At 38.3% G+C, this 19,454-nt stretch overlaps 1 protein-coding gene across 2 annotated transcripts; it reads right to left on the minus strand.

Moving 5' to 3' along the window:
* Positions 1 to 3,261: 3,261 nt before the first annotated feature.
* CCIN (calicin) lies at positions 3,262 to 19,453 on the minus strand. 2 transcript variants are annotated; one of them, XM_039344793.1, is made up of 3 exons: positions 19,288 to 19,453; positions 13,729 to 13,795; positions 4,019 to 6,718 (listed from the first exon to the last, which is right to left on the minus strand). In XM_039344793.1, the coding sequence occupies exon 3, from the start codon at positions 6,159 to 6,161 to the stop codon at positions 4,386 to 4,388; it is 1,776 nt and encodes a 591-aa protein (XP_039200727.1). In that variant the 5' UTR covers positions 6,162 to 6,718; positions 13,729 to 13,795; positions 19,288 to 19,453; the 3' UTR covers positions 4,019 to 4,385. The 2 variants fall into 2 exon arrangements, with proteins under 2 accessions (XP_039200728.1, XP_039200727.1); XM_039344794.1 differs by lacking the exons at positions 13,729 to 13,795; positions 19,288 to 19,453 and adding an exon at positions 3,262 to 3,746 and having other exon boundaries at positions 4,839 to 8,169.
* Position 19,454: the final 1 nt, after the last annotated feature.

Consider the following 19,454-nt stretch of genomic DNA (forward strand, 5'->3'; position numbering starts at 1 on the left):
TCTCCTTTCCTTCCTCCGCCCTTCCCCGGAAAGCTCCTAGAGTGATGGCCCAAAACCACCAACCAATTGAGGGGAGAGAAAGGCATAAGCCAATTAGTGTGCCCGGAAGGCGGGATTCCGACGACATTCCGCACACGTGACCTCTCTACTCATTCGCTCGGAGGAGGAAGAGAAAGCCCCTCATGGGCGGGACGTTTTTTACCTCTCTCTCGCCTCGTAAACTAGACTCCGTGTTTGACACGTTAAACCTATCGGTGGTATTGAGGCAAAGACGGGATTTATAAAGCGAATGGCCTGCGGTACATTTAATGAAAGGAGGAGCGCCAAAGTTCGCTCGAAAGGGAAAAGCTCCTTTACGCGCCCTTCTCTGAAAAACAGGTGCCAGCAACTTACTAGCACTTAAACTACTAAGCACTTGTGGCTTCGGTGTCACTTTGCCAAATATAACAGAAAGACGAGTACACTACAAGGAGAAGGTTTCCTATTCTCTCTGGCCGATCGGTTTATTGCAGACAAGCGCTAGGAATTATCTGGCAATACTTACAGATCTGTATTAAGAGCCAGTAAAGAAAATTTAAGACAAAATTGAAATACATCTGTAAAACAATCTGGCTAGAATTTGTGAAGTCTAAAAATATCTGGGTTATATGGTATCTACATTTATATAAAGTGTGACTACAATTAAAATTACAAAAAAGTATCTAAAATGTTTGCAAAGTCAGATAATATCTAAAATTACAACTAGTGGTATCTAAAATTACATAAAATACCTCTGTAGCAGTAACTTGGCCCATCGGTCTGGCGGATCTTACATGTTTCTGTGAAACTTAGTCACACAGCTCTATAATAAATGGCAGTCTGTCTGGCCAGTTTGTTTTTCATGACAAGCAGAAACTTTATTTTTATTTTTTTTTTTGCAACAGGACTTAGGCACTTCAAAATCTGTAGAGACATTCCTTGTAAAACTTATTCTAGTGAAAAAGTCCATAAAGAGGTAATTGTTTTCTGGTTCTCCAGAATACAGTTCAAAACTTGGTAATGTCAGAATATTATAAAGTTGCCTTTGTATTCATATACTGAACGTAACTGTTTTGCTTTACATTGCTTTGGTAAGGTGGTTATGCTGGGTCTCATGATTTAGAAAGCCCTTTATTTGTTCTGAATCCATTTGTAACCGCAGGAATAATCCAATCATTTGTATAGTTTTTAAAGCTATAACTTATCAACTTATCTTCCTAGAGCAGTGCAAATCTTCCTTTTTAGTGCAAATTAATATTTTAAATTATATATAACAAAACACATCTGCTTTTTAAGTTGGATATCAAAGCAGGTGGTAGTTTGTGATTGGCCGTTTCTGGGCTTGGAAACTAAACTACTTTTAGTTCTTGAATGGGAAACTAAGGGAATTCCAGGGCTATAGGCTAGACTGGAAAGTCAAAAACATCCTAGAAGAAGACAATAGCAAACACTTCTGTATTGTTGCCACTCAAAATGTATTAACATGTCCAAGGAGTCACCAGGAGTTAGTACTGTAAGGAGAGGTTCAGACTACATGTGGGAGATAATAATTTTGTTCTGTAATGTTTTTATACTTTCCTTTTAAATATTATTTTGAATCGAGAGGAAGCAGGAAAGTATGGACTGGCCTTATTTAATAATAATAATGATGATGATAAAGTTGGAAGGGACCTTGGAGGTCATCTAGTCCAACCCCCTGCTCAGGCAGGAAACCCTATATCATTTCAGACAAATTGTCTCTTCTTAAAAACTTTCAGTGTTGGAGCATTCACAATTTTTGGAGGTAGGTTGTTCCACTAATTGTTCTTTCCAGAAATTTCTCCTTAGTTCTAGGTTGCTCCTCTCCTTGATTAGCTTCCATCCATTGTTTCTTGTCCTGCCTTCAGATGCTTTGGAGAATAGCTTGACTCCCTCTTCTATGTGGCAACCCTGAGATAGTGGAACACAGTTATCATGTCACCCCTCGTCCTTCTTTTTATTAAACTAGACATACCCAATTCCAGCAACCGTTCTTTATATGTTTTAGCCTCCAGTCCCCTAATCATCTTTGTTGCTCTACTCTGTACTCTTTCTAGAGACTCAACATCTTTTTTACAATGTGGTGACCAAAACTGGATGCAGTATTCCAAACGTGGCCTTATCAAGGCATTGTAAAGTGGTATTAGCACTCTGTTAATGCAGCCTAGCACTGTGTTGGCTATTTAGCTGATTGTCCACTAGGACTCTGAGATCCCTCTCCCTCTTACTACTATTGAGCAAGGTACCACCTATACTGTACTTGTGCATTTAATTTTTCTTGTCTAAATGTAGAACCTTATTTTTTTCGCTATTGAATTTCATTTTGTTAGATAGTGCCCAATGTTCAAGTCTGTCAAGATCTTCTGTATCCTAAGCCTATTCTTCTGGAGTGTTGGCTATTCCTACCAGCTTGGTGTCTTAAGTTCTTGTAACAAATTTTCATTTCCTCTTTCTTCAAAGAAATACAGCTTCAGTTCTCCACTCTTATTATCTAGAAATCACTGAGCAATCATTAGTAGAATGATAAAGGTTTGCCATTTTTTTTAAGATCACAGAGGTCAATAGCTAGCTTTCTTGGACAGTCACAAAGCTAGAATTGTTCAACACATTAAGCCACAAACTAGCTAACCAACTTAGTTTTATAGTCCAGTGTGAATTACAAATTCCCTAAAATGGGGTGAGTAGCCATGATTCAATTAATAGTGTATTTAAACATAGCCATTGTGGAAAAGGACTTAGTAGGCTGCATACCGTATATTCCGACGTATAAGATGACTTTTGAGAGCGTTGAAACAGCCTCCGAACTCGGGGATTATCTTATACACCGAGTCATCTTATACGCCGGAAATAAGGTAGTTTCTGGCGTATAAGACGACTTTCTAGGTATGCGACTCAGCGTCGATCGTCTTGCGACTCGGCGTTGAACTCGAGGGTCGTCTTATACGCCGGGTCGCCCTGTACGCCAGAATACACAGTATATAAATACGTAAATAAATATATACATCATCACTCATCCTCTGTGGCCTACATTAAAATGCAGTTTTCTCCACTTTGATATTTCACACTAAGCTGAATTTTAAAAAGAGTGAGGAAGGAAGAAGGAAGGTTTGTCTTACATAATTTTACACAAGGGATTTGATGAAAGATAAGTTATACTCTTTACATATATCTAAGGATTTACAAACTTCTTTGTCTACTTTACTACTACTTGAGGACCAACTAAATACTGCTGTCAAATAACAATTATTTTACTGCAACAGCAGCAACAGCTTTAATTCCAAGTGCCTCTTCTTGAAAAAATGGCTCCTCTATTCTCCAAATCCTCTTTGTGGAAGAATTACTATGAACCAGTTGTTTTCCTGTCTTTGGTATTGCAAAGGCAATGTGTGCAGGAAAAGAAATTGCTAAAGAAAATTGACCACAAGTTTTACTTTTATTTAAAACTACTGTATATATTTTGTAACAGATAGAATTGAAAACGGCATAACTGAGGATGAAAAATAAGTAACTTTTAAAATGCTGCTGAATTCAACTGAATATAGTTCAACTCTCAGTATTTCTTAACCAGGGACAATGTTGGCTGGGACACTGGAAGCTAACAATATGTGGATAGTTAGACGTTTCCCACTGTTGCTGATTTTTTATGATTTTTGTGAACAGCTCTGCTAACTGGATAGAAGAACTCCTAATATTGCATTCTTCTTTTAAATCTGTGTTAGGAAAAGAGACTATGATCATTTTTGTTTCCATACAGAACATGGGAGTCTTAGTGCTTGAGAACATGTAAATCTAAATCACAACACATTTAGAAGGTAACTATTATTGCTATTTCTCTTTGAACCTGTAACAAAATAGTTAAGAATATTTGTGGACTTTAGAAGTTGTCACTGCAATCATTCCAAAGTCTTAATGCTTAGACAAATGATTCTTCCCAGAGATTAGGACGTAAAAATGTGCACTGGTCACTGTTGTGCAATTTCACATAGTCAGGGTTTTAGATGAACCATGCAGTGTAGGTCAAGTGAGAAGGTACAGTAATGGCCCTTGCCTTGCCTCTTGTGTCTGAGCAAGCTAGTATCTAGTTTTTAATCCACTGTTTTGAAATATGTTTAAATATTTAACATAAAATCACAGAATGAAACATTTTTAACTACTATATTAGTATTGCACATGATCTCTAGCTGATTATTCTACCCTAGATAAGTGCCATATCCCCCTCCTGTATTCTCATCCTAATTACATTTACATATTATGATAAAGGGACAAAAGGAAGTGTCCATCTATGTATCTGTAAACTGCATTTCAGTCAATCTTTATTGCTACAGATTGTTTCATTTTGGTTTCACAAATTAATTGACTACAGTTTTTTGGAGGATCTTGCATGGCAACTTAGCCATGCAGCAAGCAGGACAATCAAGAGCTTCTGGAGGCTCAGCTAAAATCCTCCATTCCCCATTGCTTTGGTCTAACATATAGGCTTGCCGATTAATAGAATACTCCTCTGGACGTTTGTCACCAGGACAAATAAGTCCACCACATACAAACACTTTGTTATTCCCAATAGAACACACTGCATGTGACAGATCCAGACTATAGTTATTTGGCAGTAGAGGCACAAGGCTTGAGGTTTTGCTAACTTTAATCTTCTGCAGATTTATTTCCATGCTCTCTTTGTGGCTCTGTATACTCAAAATGTTCTCATGTGGAAACGACAACAAGGGCTTATGATTGAATTGAATGGGAAAAGTGATATACTGGACCACATTCCTGGTCTCAGTGTCAAAGCAATCTAGCACACCTACTCGTGAGAAGCGCCCATTTACCAGACATCTCCCTGTCACAATGTAAATAGACTTGTCTCCCTTGGTGATCAGTGCAGTTGCATCCATAGGTATACTCATTTTCCCAGCAAGGGTCCACTTCTCTTTGCCTTCATCATACTTGTAGATACTGGAAATATACTTTCTTGGAGCTGTACTACCTCCTATAGAGTACACTGCACCTCCACAAGTCACCATGGTATGGAATACAAGACCAACTGGTAGATCTGGAAGTTTGATCCATGTGTTGGTATCCATATCGTACTTCCAGGCAGTCTTCAGCCCAGAGATCTGCTCAGTAGTTCCTCCAGAGACATAAATGAATTTCCCCAATGAAGCCGCACTGAGTGCGGCTGCTCTGTAAGGCATTTCTGTGAGTTTCATCCAGATATTCTCTCCAATTACATAGGCAAACACTTCATTGTTGAATTTACCCTGCTCCTTTTGTCCACCTAAGATTACTACTGAGTCCACTAGTGCCCCCTTCCTTTGTTGAAGCATCAGACTTTGAGGATTTCCTTGTTTACGTTCACTCAACACAGCCTCTATTCGGGATAGAGGTCCAGTGTGGTCTGCAAAGAGCAGCACCTCCCGACAGCCTGCGAGTAGTGTCTTGGTAGAAACTGCTGTTAAACGTATATAGGCAAAGCACTTTTTAAAATGCTTCTCCCTTTCATTCTTTTTATATTTTATCCACTGAAGGAGAGCAAGAAAGATCTGATCTTCGTTTTGCACATGAAGATTCTCCTCTTTGAGCAATCTGCTGAAGACGTGATAAGGGCATTGCATAAATTCTGATAGGCCCTGAGGCCCTACCCAGTAATGAAAGTTCTCTCGTATCCCGTCATAGGCAGCATTTCTTATGTCCTTCAGGTCATACGTGGTGGCTATCAGAATGTACTGGAGGCAGTTCTCCATTTTGAGAGACCGGAGGAGGAAGTCGGAGCAATGACTTCTTAAAGTTTGGGAACTGAAGTACTTGGCTCCCTTCAGCAGTTCCTCCACATTCTTCTCTGAAATCACAATCCGCCCAGTATAGAAGTAATCAAGCAGCTCCTCCATTAAGGCAGGGCTCAGGAATTTTGCATCAATGATAATAAAGAGTTCGTCATCTGCTTTCATATCATTGCTGGATATCAAACTCCTTATATGGAGAGACATAGCTGCTAAGACATTGAGGTGGGCATAGAAGACAGTCTGGTCCACGCTGAGAGCCACATCACAAAACTCCTTGTTCTTTCTTTGTTTGTTAAGGGCCTGTATCAGAAAACTGTTGTGGTTCTTTTCTGTAAACTGCATCTTCATGTTTAGCTGGGTCAAGGTTGTCTGAAGCTGAGGATGATGGTAAAAGCCTAGATTCTCTTGGCTTGTAAACCTCACTTTGAGTGCAGTGGAGTGATGTCAATAGATGTAGATACCAGGTCACAATTACCTGTGACCTATACTGAAATCAGCTTTTTGAAATTTGTAAAAGGTTCTGCGCAGCATTTGGATAATATACGAATGTTATTCCAGATCCAGTATGGATACACTCACTGTATCTGTTGGTGACTTCCTAAAGAAGCTGAGCCTTTTCTTTCTCACTGTGGCTGTGAGGTCTCAGGAAAATAAGAGCTAACAGCAAGGACAGCAAGGACACTCACTACAGATCGGAGCCTCTTCCTACTTAGAAGCTAAATACTGCTCACCTCCAGCTTTGCTTCAGAAAGAAAAATAATACTTATAATCAGAAGATAAATTTCTTACATTACCTAGAAAAGTTTTCCTCAGCTTGATATTCTTTGGCATGTTTGGATCACAAATGTCACAATTCCCAGTCATTTTGAATGGTAATTTGATTAATTAATCTGATTTTCCTTTCCCTAAAGGGTAAACAGGGCAGAAAGAGCAGTAAAATAAGAAACAAAAGAGTTAAAATAAATGCTGAAAACATCATTTAAATAATTCAAAGTACTTGGCCGCAGAAGTGCTAAATGCAACCCCCCCCCCCGAAGATAATGTTTTGTGCTTGGGAAAAATACAGAAGACCCCCCACGCTATATCCTGTAATTGTAGACAGCATCTGAAGATTACAAATAAATCTTTTCATTACAATATTCTCAGTGTATCAGCCTATTTTAATAACAAATTATAGTAATTGTTATGTAGAACAAGTACTTCTAAATATTTTTTTTTCATTTGCAATGATGATGAATTTAACCATTTGTGGCTTCAAAAGATTTGGACCAACCTTTTCAATTATTTGTGGAAAATTGATAATTTTTTAGATTTTTAACATAGGCATATTACGGTCTTGTTACGTTCATTGGATAATACCTACGTACATCAGTTTTAATTTTTAACTACTCAAGAAAAAATACATGTAAGCACGTTGCACTAGCAGAATTGTATTATGTAACCAAGGTATGGATAACTGTCTGGATCTAACTAACTCGGAAAAGATTGCAGCTGGTGTTCTGGGTGTAATGTTGTTTGGGCTTGGAAGCTCAGCAGAGTGAAACCTGGTTAAATACTTTGATAAAAGACCAGCAGGAATTCCAGGGCTGTAAATTAGAATGAGAGGGTTTAAAAAAAAAAATCCCAGAGGATAACAGTAAACAATTCATTGTACTTTCTACCACACTGAGGAGAATTTTACTTAGTCTTTTACAGCAGATTATTTCTTCACAAGTCACAAACATTTGTTTTCCTGTCTCACAATTGCTAAATCAAAGGCTCTTTTCTAAGAACTCTTGACTTTGCACTCTGCAGAGTGAACAATGGGCATTCCCAGATTAAATAACTGCTGACTTGCCTCCTAAATCTTTCAGTAACTTCAATAACCTTTTCCTGCTTTGCTTTACCACTTTTTTTTTTTTTTTTTTTTACCTCCAACTCTTTTGCTTCTATTAGCCCTGGTGGTCTTTAGCTCCGCTAGCTAGTTTTCATTCATTACGTTTAAACCAGATTGGTATCACAGCCTTGGAACTCTGCTGTTTTACTAGCAATTAGTTTTTAAGATGCAACAAATGAGCAATGCTTTCAGAGCCTCTTTTTCTGACATAATTGTTCCATAAAACCAGCATATTTTAATCCACAGAATGTTTGTTATATATTTACTAAATGTGAATGTTAGTAAATGTTTTTTTTTTATTATTTACCATCACCATTACTACTAATTTATTAAATTTGCATCCTCAGTGATTCTTAAATTTTAGAATTCCACTTCCCAAAATAGGGACAATTAAAAACATCTGCTTTCAATGCAATATTCTGAATGGATGTCTGTTTGAACAGTAAATTATTTTGTTATGTAGAATAAATATTACTTTAAAAACTCAGAAAATAAATTTGTTTTGCTTTACATCTCTTTGTCCTGTTTTGAGTTTCCCCTGTAATAATTGTATCATGATTTTTGAACTCCAGGGCTGAAACCTAATTCTGGAACTAAGTCCCACTAAGGTTTGTTTTTCAATGGACACGCACATTGTGAACATTGTGATTCTTGTATTGGTGAACATTGTTGATTCTTGTATTGGTACCTGGGGCTTGGCTAACTAATTTCCCCTACCTTCTGCTTTTGCACTTACTAATAACAATGTGGTCTGGAGACATAAATGAGAAAAAAAATATCCGTTCTGTAAAGCTAAGTTTCATTTGTATAGGGTATTTTGCTACAGTATTAAATGCACATTTTTTCCTTCTGGTTAGGTGGTAGACACACATCTTGCTTTAATGTTGTTTCTCCAGGACTTTCCTTTTGTTAAGATGTTACACTACTTCAGTAAGAAAACACTAAGAACATCTGGGGAGTGAGTCAGCCAGAAAACTGGTCATCCTCCTACAACATTCTCAGTTTAACCTAAAAGAATTCAAGAAGCTATGTACAGTGCTGTCTAATTAAAAGAGCATGGAGAACAAAAGTTGATGCAAAAGAGAAAGACTATGCTTCAATGTTAGGGAAGAAATCTTATGAGTCATGCAAATAGAATATATTTTTTACCTAATACTAGAATCTGGGAACAGGCAGTAAAATTCCTCATAGCAAAAGTTGGGGGACAAAAATATATTTTTGCACTAGTTATGTTCACAAACATAACATGCTAAGCAATAAACCATAATTTGTGAAGCTATAGTAACTGTGTAGAGAATGGCTAATGTAGTGTGTGTCATGGAGAGGTACATCTCAGCCCTCCCAACTAAATTCTGTGACCTTGCCTCTTCTGACTTAACATGGGACAGCTTCTGGTTATGGGTTATATAATGCTTCCTTTTTCCTACTGCCACTCAAACACATGTCGTTATGAATGTTGAAGCTGTTCTTTGAAGAGTTTTGACGTTTAAGTGAAATGAACTTTTTTTCATTCAAAGATTAGACTGTTATTTATCTCTTATTTTCAATCATCTAGTACAGTAGCAGTAGTAGCAATCTTAAAATGGATGCCCAAAGTGTATTTTCAACTGGTTATTGTCAACGTCGTCCTTTTTGGTGCTCCAAATAATAAGCCAAGAATCAGGAATGAAAGACTGACAGTAGTTTTTAATTCACTCCGTACAAACAAAGACAGCACTGGGAGTGGATTGCTCCCAGTGCTTTACATAGGCTACATGCGCCCACCCCACCCTCAGGAAATCAGCCCCACCCTCGTTAAACTACCCCACCCCTGAAGCCACCATCCGATGCATCAAGTAACACACAAGAGTCAGCTGGAGCGTTAGCGTTCTTCGTCCCGCCCGGCCGCTCTCTACTGCCTTGCAGGGTTGCTTTGTTCTGCACACGAAGCAGCTGAGCCTAGAGTATCCATCTAAGCACCGCACCCGTTGGTCGTGCGGCCCCACAGTTGGCTTCCGGCAATGAAGGACAACAGCTGACGGCCTCCTCCCCCTGCCAGTGAGTGTCGGCCCCGCAAGGCGAGCGTCCCGGCAGAGGCAATGGGCCAGGAGGCAGGTCAGGACAAGGGGAAGTCTTCTGGGTGGCGATGGAGTGAAACGCCAGCGGCTCGTGGCCCACCACTCGTCAGCCCGGACGAGTCGGCCTCGCGGGGCTGGACAGTTATGCACTAAAAATAGCGAAACTGAAATAGCTATGCCCAGTGCTTTTTTTGTAAATAAATAAATAAATAAATAAATAAATAAGTGCCGGAACTCATACAACCCGCCTTGCCTACCCTACAACATTTACCTTTGTAGTTGAAAAAAAAACTTCAATTTTTAGTGTATCTAAAAGACTAGGATTTTGTTCAAGGTAAGTTAACACTATTAATGTTACCATGCACTGTGTGGTTTTAAATTACAAGAAGGCATTTTATTAATCTTTTGGGACATTTACCACTGGCATAGCCATTTAGTTTAATGAGTGGAAATGTCAGCTTTCTATGTGCAATGAAATTGGCCCAATAAAACAAAATTTAATTGCTTGTAAAGATTGAATTATTGTTAAGAAGTTGTCAAACAAGGTGGAAAAAATTACATTTGGAGTTTAATATGGATATTGACTTGAAAGAAATTAAAGTTGAAACTTTGTCAATGAACAGATTACTTTTAATTTACCTTTAAGTTAAACCCAATTTAATAAATAGATCTGATTAAACTTTATACTGTAGGTCTACCTTTACATCTGACCAATACATAATTAATATACATATTATTAATAATACCTCCGAATCACAAGACATTGGCTTTATTCTTATTCTTCCCCTCTGCAGTTGGAATATAAAGTATAAAAGACTAAAAAGAGATTTTCATAGACATCCCAGCCTTTGAACTACCCAAGGAACTGAAACAGCAAAGTTTCGCTGTCGGGCAAGCTTCCACACCAGCCGCCTTTCTTTCCTCTCGCTTCACCTCTTTTTAACCTCACACACACACCCCACCTTCTGTAAGTGAAGGCAAAAGGCTCACTCACCCTCTCAGAAACATGGCCTCCATGTTTATGTGTCTCCCACCGCTACCATCGGCTTCCACACCACATGGTCTGACCCAGCCAATCAAGCCACATTCTGGATGTGGTGTTCCAGTGCCTCATGGCTCCTCCTACAGGAGGCAGATAGTGCCGGAGGGGACCCCACTCACACCAGCAGTGGGGCATTTTCAAAAACAAACGAGGATAGGAAGGGAAACAATAGGAAAAGAACCCAACTCTGGAAAATCCGTCGAAAAAAGGTCCTGGAACTCTGTTCCGGTGCTTTCTATGACCAAAAATGCCCTGGCTATATCAGAACTTTACATGTTATCATGTAATCTATATGATAACAATTTGGCTGCAAAGTGGTATTTCTTAATAACAGCCAGATATTGTGATGTTTTCTGAAATTATGGTAGATAAAGCTCTCCTTTAAAAACTGAAATTCATTCTCATACTTATTAGAGAATGATAGGGGAAAAGGAACTTGCTTCCATTCGTTTGCATGACTCAGTGATTTACTGCAATTAGAGAACAGGAATTTATAAAGAAAACACAGTAACATTTCTCATGAATAGGGGAAATGTTGAGTTAATCAAGTTCTATTATATTATCACTTCTCTGGATTGCCCAGCCAACAATTAGTAATTGCAAAATTACCAATTTCTTACAAAAATACTTCTATATCTTACTAATATACAGTACAACATTTAATTGCCTTCATTGCTCAATGGATTTGTTTCCAAATTCAGGGGATGAGAACTTCAGCAGACTCCCTATTATATTGCTATAATTTACTATAACTTTTAGTTTGGGATTATAGAGAGATTTCTATGAGGGAAGAATATGGCATAAAGTATGATAAATTTACCCTTTTTTGGTAACCTTGACTCAGTGTTGACTCCTGATGACTGCCTGGACAAGTTTTTTTGGCAAAGATTTTTGGAAATAGTTTGCCATTGCTTCCTTCCTAGGGCCAAGAGAGAATGACTGGTCCAAGGTTATTCAGCTTGTTTCATGCCTAAAATAGAACTCATGGTCTTCCAGTTTCTAGCCTACCTTAACTACTACACCAAACCAGCTCTTTACATTGGTAGAATGAAGGATACTGGGGTGTGTAGGTACAATATGGGTATATGTGAGCACATGTGCATATTTATAGCACATATATGCAAAGCGGCAGTAAAACTAATAAGAGACAAAAATAGAGGATGGCAGATCAGCGAGCAATAATTTTAGCTCACCATTTTGCCATCTTAAAGCTAAGCAGGTTTCAATCTAATCATTGGCTGAATGGGTGATGTTTTGAAGATTACCATGAAAACTGAATCATATGGTTATGTAGTCCTACAATACTGGACAACAGTTGAAAAAAATGTTAATAGCATTCTGTTATTTATCACATTAACAGAGCTATCTATCTTTAATTATCTGTAAGCTACCATAAAACCATCTATTTCCCTATTTTCTTTGAAAGTGGAAACTCGGGGCAAATCCTTCAAGTCCAGTGTTATTTTTAGGAGTTCATAAGATTCTAATTTACTAAATTGTCCAGTTTCATTCTACTGAATACTATATTTCATCACATGACAACCGGAAATACTGGGTGGCCTTATTGCTTTATTTTATATTTATATGAAGGCCATGCTTTTCAATTCTTCTTCTTTCATGGATACCTATGTGGAAAAACTACTACACTATATTGAATATGAATAGTGATACGTTGGCCTCCATATCTGAATCAGTCTCCAGGTCTGTATCTGATGTACATTCCTTGTGACTGGGCAAGGGATCCCCATAGATGCTTTATCTAAGAATTGATATTTTTCTCAAAATTTCAGATGGGCCCACTGAGTGAATCTGCAGGGAACCAAAATGAAGGCAGCTGTAAAATCATAGTAATAATTATAGTAACAATTACTAGGCATGCTTATTCAGGCAATAAAAGAATGTAATGTAAAAAGTTGCTGCTTAACATTTCAGTCATTCACAACAATCTTGGAATTTCGAGAGCAGCTAGGGCAAGTCAGTATGTTATTTTTTTCTTTTGTTTTCATCATTCTGAATTATTTAAATCACTGCTAAATTTACTGTACTTCCTGTGGAAAATGCTTGTTTTCATTTAAGCTGATTTTCCAATTTAACATGTGCTACGTGCTTTCCAGATGTAATATGGAAAACCTGCAAGTATAATTAAGTAGGCACAATATTATATGATAGTATTTTATAAAAATCCTTAAAATACTGTTGCCTTTAACCATTCTTCCCCTATCCTGTTAAACTATTGATTCAATAATCAAATTTATACTTGACTGACTTAATTCTCGCTCCTCCTACTCCCCAGTATCATAAGTTCTTTACAATTACCTCAGAAATAAAACAAAGAATTATCATGGGAAAATAAAATTGTTCTCATTTTTAAAATTAGCCACACTGATGCCGATAAAACAAGGACATTACCAGAGCTTTTCTAATTCACTTTATGTCAGGAAATGGTCAGCATATACTTGTCAGCTTTTTATTAGACGAGCCAGTCTGGTAGATATTGAGCTAATTTTAATGTTCATGTCAGTAACAGCTTACTCCATCAGTTTTGCTAATCACACTGCTATTAACAACATTGCCTTACAGATCTTTGCCTTATACTGCCCATGTAAGATCCAGATGTCAAATCAAGGGTTATCAGTATAAACCATCTGGAGCAGTGGTTCTCAACCTTTCTAATGCCGCGACCCCATAATACAGTTCCCCATGTTGTGGTGACCCCCAACCACTTATACATCACCGGGTGCCAGGGGCGTGGCCAAAGAAAAGGGGAAAAAAATGGCGGACAGCCTTGTTTGGCGACCCCCGTGAAATGGTCGTTCAACCCCAAATGGGGTCCCGACCCACAGGTTGAGAACCACTGATCTGGAGGATCTACAGTTGTTTCTATTTTAATGCCTGGCTAATTTTGACTGGTATTTTTCATTAGAATCCAGCAATTCCTACTTGAATGTGAAGGACGATTCTTCTACAGTGCAGAAGTACTTGGTGGTTGTTTAATCTCAGAGGTATTCTGCCAAAAAAAAAAGAAAACCATAAGAAAAAATAGCTTAACAATACTTTATCAGCTCAAATATCCACATTTAACTGAGGAAATTTTATTTCCAGAAACTGATTTTTTACAAATGTCTACTTGTTTCATCTTCCAAGAAAACCACAACCTACTTCTTGGTAAACTAGAAAGAGGCAGAATAGACAACATCACAAGCAGATGGATTTGTAGCTGGCTGACAAACCATACTCAACGGATAGTCTCAATGGTACTACATCCATATGGAGAGAAGTAACCAGACGGATACCACAAGGCTCCATCTTAGGCCCAGTACAATATCTTCATCAATGACTTAGATGAGGGAATAGAAGGGGAACTCATCAAATTTGCAGATGATACTAAACTGGCAGGAATAACCAGCACCTTAGAAGACAAGCTCAGGATCCCAAAAAATCTTGACAAACTTGAACAATGGGCCCTATCCAACAAATGAACTTTTATGTGGAGAAAAGCAAACTTTTATATTTAGGCAGGAAAAATCAAAGGTATAAATACAGATTAGGCAAGACCTGGCTAAAAAACAGTAATTGTGAGATGTATCTTGGAGTCCTAGTGGATGATCGCTTGACTATGAGCTAGCAGTGTGCAGCAGCAGCCAAAAAAGCTAATACAGTCCTGGGTTGTATAAACAGATACATAGAATCAAATCATGTGAAATATTAGTACCGTTTTATAAAACCATAGTAAGACCACACCTGGAATAATGCAACCAATTTTGGTCACCATACTACAAAAAAAATCAGAGAAGAACAACTAAGATGATCAAAGGCCTGGAGACTAAAACATGAAGAATGGCTGCAGGAATTGGGTTTGGCTAGTCTAAAGAAAAGAAGAAATAGGGGTGACATGATACCAGCATTCTAGTATTTGAGGGGCTGCCACAAAGAAGAGGGGGTCAAATTATTCTCCAAAGCACCAGAAGGTAGGAGAATGATTGGAAACTGATCAAAGAAAGAAGCAACCTGGAGTTAAGGAGAAACTTCCTAACAGTGAGGACAATTATAGGTTCTCCTGCTAGAACAGAGGGTTGGACTAGAAGACCTCTATGGTTCCTTCCAGCTCTATTCTATTCTAAAGAAAACTTACAATATGTAGTGTCTCTATACCAGGGATAGGCAACTGTGGCTCTTTTATGACTCGTGGACTTCAACTCCCAGAATTCCTGAGCCAGCATGGCTCAGCTTGGAAACCTCTCCCTTTCCCCTCAGCGTGGCTGGCTCAGGAATTCTGGGAGCTGAAGTCCATGAGTCATAAAAGAGGCAAGGTTGCCTACCCCTGCTCTATACCAACAATCAATTTGCATGAGTGAAGTTTCTCAATCATACAGTGTAATAATGTAACCTGGTAGACATGGCTCTTTTTTATTTCTCTCCCCCGCCTTCCCTTATTTTTCTCACCATCTGGTCTAGTCAGAGCTCTTGAAACTGGAAAGCTTGAAGCTAATATTTTATTAGTTAACCTAATAAAGATGTCTGTACCAATTAAGAAGGAAGAAAAACACATAAAAGCCATGAATATGGATTTAATTATACCTGATGAATGTGGATTTAACAGCAAGCATGCATAATTGATTTATTTCAGATTTTAGCTTACACTAATACCTTCATAAGATCTATTAATGACAAAACAAAAGCATTGGATGTCCCCCATTTTTGAAAATCTTATTAAGAATATTGAAATTATGGAATAAGTAAGTTCCCTTCTATCCTATATCTATATTATTGTCCCCTCCCCTGCTGTTTTGTTTTTAAGGGGAAAAATAAAAATTAGGTCCAATTGTAATTATGCAGTTGCGGCAACTAATCTGGCTCTCTTTTTACAACCCTTTAATCCCTTAGTTCTTTGGGGTAGGATCAGGGCGACTGGATGGATAACAGACTAGATGGATATAGTATCACACATAAGAAACACAGGTCATCTTTTTTGTGTATTAGTCAACACAACTATCTCAATTTTTTCACATATAAATCAAATATATATATTCCATTTTTACCTCCCCCCAGAAGGTGATTCTATCATTTGATACTGAATAGGCAAAAGTGTCAAACTTGTTTGCTGACTATTTTTTTTATTACTTATCTTCCTTTAGATGTATCATTTTGTTCAACTGAATTTGACATCTTTTTCTTTTGTACTGCATTGTGTACATTTTGAAGGGGATTCTTCTTTTTGCTTATTTGAGCTTTTCTATTTAAGCTTAAATGTGTAGTCCTCTGGAAATTGCTTCCATTATAAACTAAATGAAAGGACCAACTTAGTTTTTCATTTTACTCTCCTAGCTTTAGTGAAAGCCAGAAGCCTGACAAATGTAGAGACATAGTTGATCTTTAGACTTTGGCTCTACAAATAGAATATGCTGCCACCTCCAAATTCTTCTACCGAGGAAGACAAGTATTTTGCAGCTGGAGGACATTCTATTTTCAGTATTTTTCGTGGAGTTAAATAATTATATAAATGTATTGGGATTCAGTACGCTTATTCTCTGTGTATAATTTAGAAAATCAAGCAGAGATTTGTACTGAGGTAATTCAGAGAGTTTCAACCAAAGACTGGCAATGCAATCAACGTTATGCAGAAAAAAGCTATTAGTACAAGCAGAATCATAGAAAGGTGGAAGCCCTGCTCTCTTGCTCTGCCATGCTGGATGAGGATAGAATTGGCTGGAATTGAACCCTAACTTAATGCAACAAATGTTAAATTTGTTGACTAACAAAGACACATACATGCATTTAAAGATTCCATGAAGCAATTCATTTAAGGCATAAATAAGCAGCAGCTTACAGTGAAGTCTCCTTAAACAAGCTGACTCATTTTCAAATAAAGTTTGTTGAGCAGCCCTAAAGCTCACTTGAGAGTTAAATTTTAATACTTGGATCTAACCTAACATCATCAAACCAAGTGGCTGTTTGGCACCTAATATTCAGAAGAGGTGACAGCTGTTTTCTATACTCTGAAACCTATTCAAAAATATTGTCTTGGGCCACACCCAGTTTTCTGCCAAAAATAGTTACGTTACTAAAAATTTTCCCTTGGACATTGCAGGTGGATGAATAAACTGCACATTCACTAAAAAGAATAACTTGCAAGTGAAAAGACAATTTGATAAGTTATAGCATAGCTTTCTGAAATTCCGTGATAAACCTTTACATCTCTCTCTTAACACTGTTTCATAATTACTTCTTTAAATAGCAAACTCACTGCTTACCTGTTGGGAAAAATGAGGTAAAGTGAGGATACTGATATACAGAAGGGAGATGGTGTGTGTGTGTGTGTGTGTGTGTATGTGCACACACACACACACACACACTTGGAGAAACTTTGAGGTTTGCAGAAGTACAAAACTATTACAAGACCTTCAAGAGGGGTGTTATTTCTGCTTGAAAGGACAGGGATGTTTAATGATCATGGAGAGCTATGGAATGCAGAGTTAAAAAGTACAATGAAAGATAGGACAGTGATGGCAAACCTTTTAGAGACCGAGTGCCCAAATTGCAACCCAAAACCCACTTATGCATCATCGAGTGCCGGGTGGGTGTGGCCCATTGGGTGGGCGTGGCTGCGGTGGTAACGGCAGACTGGGTGGGACTAAAAAGTTCAATCAATCAATTCCAACTTTGCAAGATTGATTGAACCCTTTTTTTTTTTGCACATGACAAAGGGAAAAGGTTTTATAAAACTCAGCTGAAGGCCTAGGACTGGAGCAACAGTGTGCGTGCCCACAGAGAGGGCTCTGAGTGCCACCTTTGGCACCCATGCCATAGGTTCGCCACCACCGGGATAGGATCCTGAATTGGCTGGTTGAGCCTTAGCCCTTGAACAATTTATTCTAGAAAAAAGGCAGAGTTAGCTGTTACCCAGAACAGACACCCATTTGGGATAAATTGGGGAGGATTTCTGTACTGCAACATTTTCTTACAAGTTCCACTTCTTCATTACTTCATATTGATAAGCAGAGTGTTAGATCATTTAAATATGCTTTGGGATATTTGAGAACTTAAGGCAATGGCACAATCCTGAGAAAAGACACAGAAGTTTTAAGTACTGCAATTGGTGCTTTCACCTTTAAAGAGTTGCATGCTGGTACTGCACATTTATTTTAGAGAAGAGAGAGAAAGTTACATTTCCAAGTATCAGACTTGTTCAAATCCCATCAAGTATGTTGATGTCAACAGTTCTAGAATTACCACTAAACACATTTGATGAGTTTGAAGTGCAGAAGATGTCCTAAAAATTAAAAATAAAGCAAATTCAATTATTTTTTAAAAGAAATGTTAGACTTGAGTGCATTGCACCATTACAAATCTGCTCAGAGGGGGTGATCTCCAGATATACAGGACATCCTATAATTCATAGCCAGTGGGCAGTCAGTTGGGGAAGATTGCACTACTCTACTCGATATTCAAATACAAAATAGTAAATAATCAGAAACTTCCATTATTCTTTCCTCTCCCATTCTGCCTATTCTATACTAAAGTCTCAGGACTGGGCAAATTCCTTCCAAAACAAGAGAAGGAAAAGCAACCTTTTTACAGCCTTCAGCTTTATTTTGTTGAAGGAAAAGTCTTCATCAGGGTCTAGTCCAAGCCAGGAATAAACAACATGGTGACTGCTTTAGAAAAAAGGTTTCAGTTTATTGAATAAGAGAGCTAGATAGAAAGATGTTTCTGGAAGAAAAGAAAGCGAGCACACGTAGGGAGTGGGTTTTTATACCCTCTGAGACTAAGGTTTTCCTGTTCCTATTTGAGGCTTTGTATGTCCTGTGTCATATACTTTGACCTGAGTCTGAGTGTGCCCCTTTGGCATCTGTGAGTTAATCCTCTTATATCCTGTCTTAGAGTCTGGATGGGATTTAATGTAGATTTTAAGGTTGTCTTCCTAAGCTTCTAGCTGGAAGGCTCCAAGCTTCCTGAATGGATTATTACATCTGCATTTCTACAGAGCCGGTTTCTGTTTAGGAGAGGGAAACTTGGGGCTATTAAGAAAAACTGGGCATGCTTTTCTGCCTCTTTAAGATCCTTTGATGAAATATAATATTCTACCCTTTTAATATTTTCTTCTCTGAGGGGGGGGGCTGACTTCCCACAATTTTAAGCAATGGAATTTCCTCAGTTTGTTGCCAGAAGAAATGGGCATTAGCCTTAAACCTCTTCTTCTTTCCTTCCAGAATGCACCATTCCCACGCTCTACCTAGTGCCCTAAATAACTAAACTATCTCTACATTTATAATGAAACCGCAGGGTATAATGGGCAGGCGTCCCGTTTTGCCTCTGGGCTTTCCCAAGCGGTCTTAGTTGGTCCTCTTGAGATGCAGATTGCGACGACGTTAGGGTTGCCATAAATCTCACAGAAATTACTCAGCAAGATCAACACTACGATGAGCTTAAAGAATCTTAAATCATCATCTCTTCGCATAAACCTCAGCCCATCAAATTCCCCCACGTCTCGGCACTCACAGACAAACGTAGACCCTAACGCAACCGCAAGGCGCCCGGCGGCAACTGTGCCACATTTGTAGCGTTGATTGGCTTCTGATTGGCTCGTTAGGATTGGATGCGGCGCACCGCCTGTCTCTTTCCGTCATCGACGGGGTAGTAACGTGTGCACTCGGACTCCTGGGCGT

The sequence above is a fragment of the Crotalus tigris genome, unplaced genomic scaffold (assembly GCF_016545835.1).
Source record: "Crotalus tigris isolate CLP2741 ecotype Arizona unplaced genomic scaffold, ASM1654583v1 scf7180000017939.2460400, whole genome shotgun sequence".
NCBI lineage: Eukaryota > Metazoa > Chordata > Lepidosauria > Squamata > Viperidae > Crotalus > Crotalus tigris.

Coding starts and splice junctions, on each gene's coding strand:
- CCIN (XM_039344793.1), bottom strand. CDS start 6,161: ATGAAGATGCAGTTTACAGAAAAGAACCACAACAGTTTTCTGATACAG.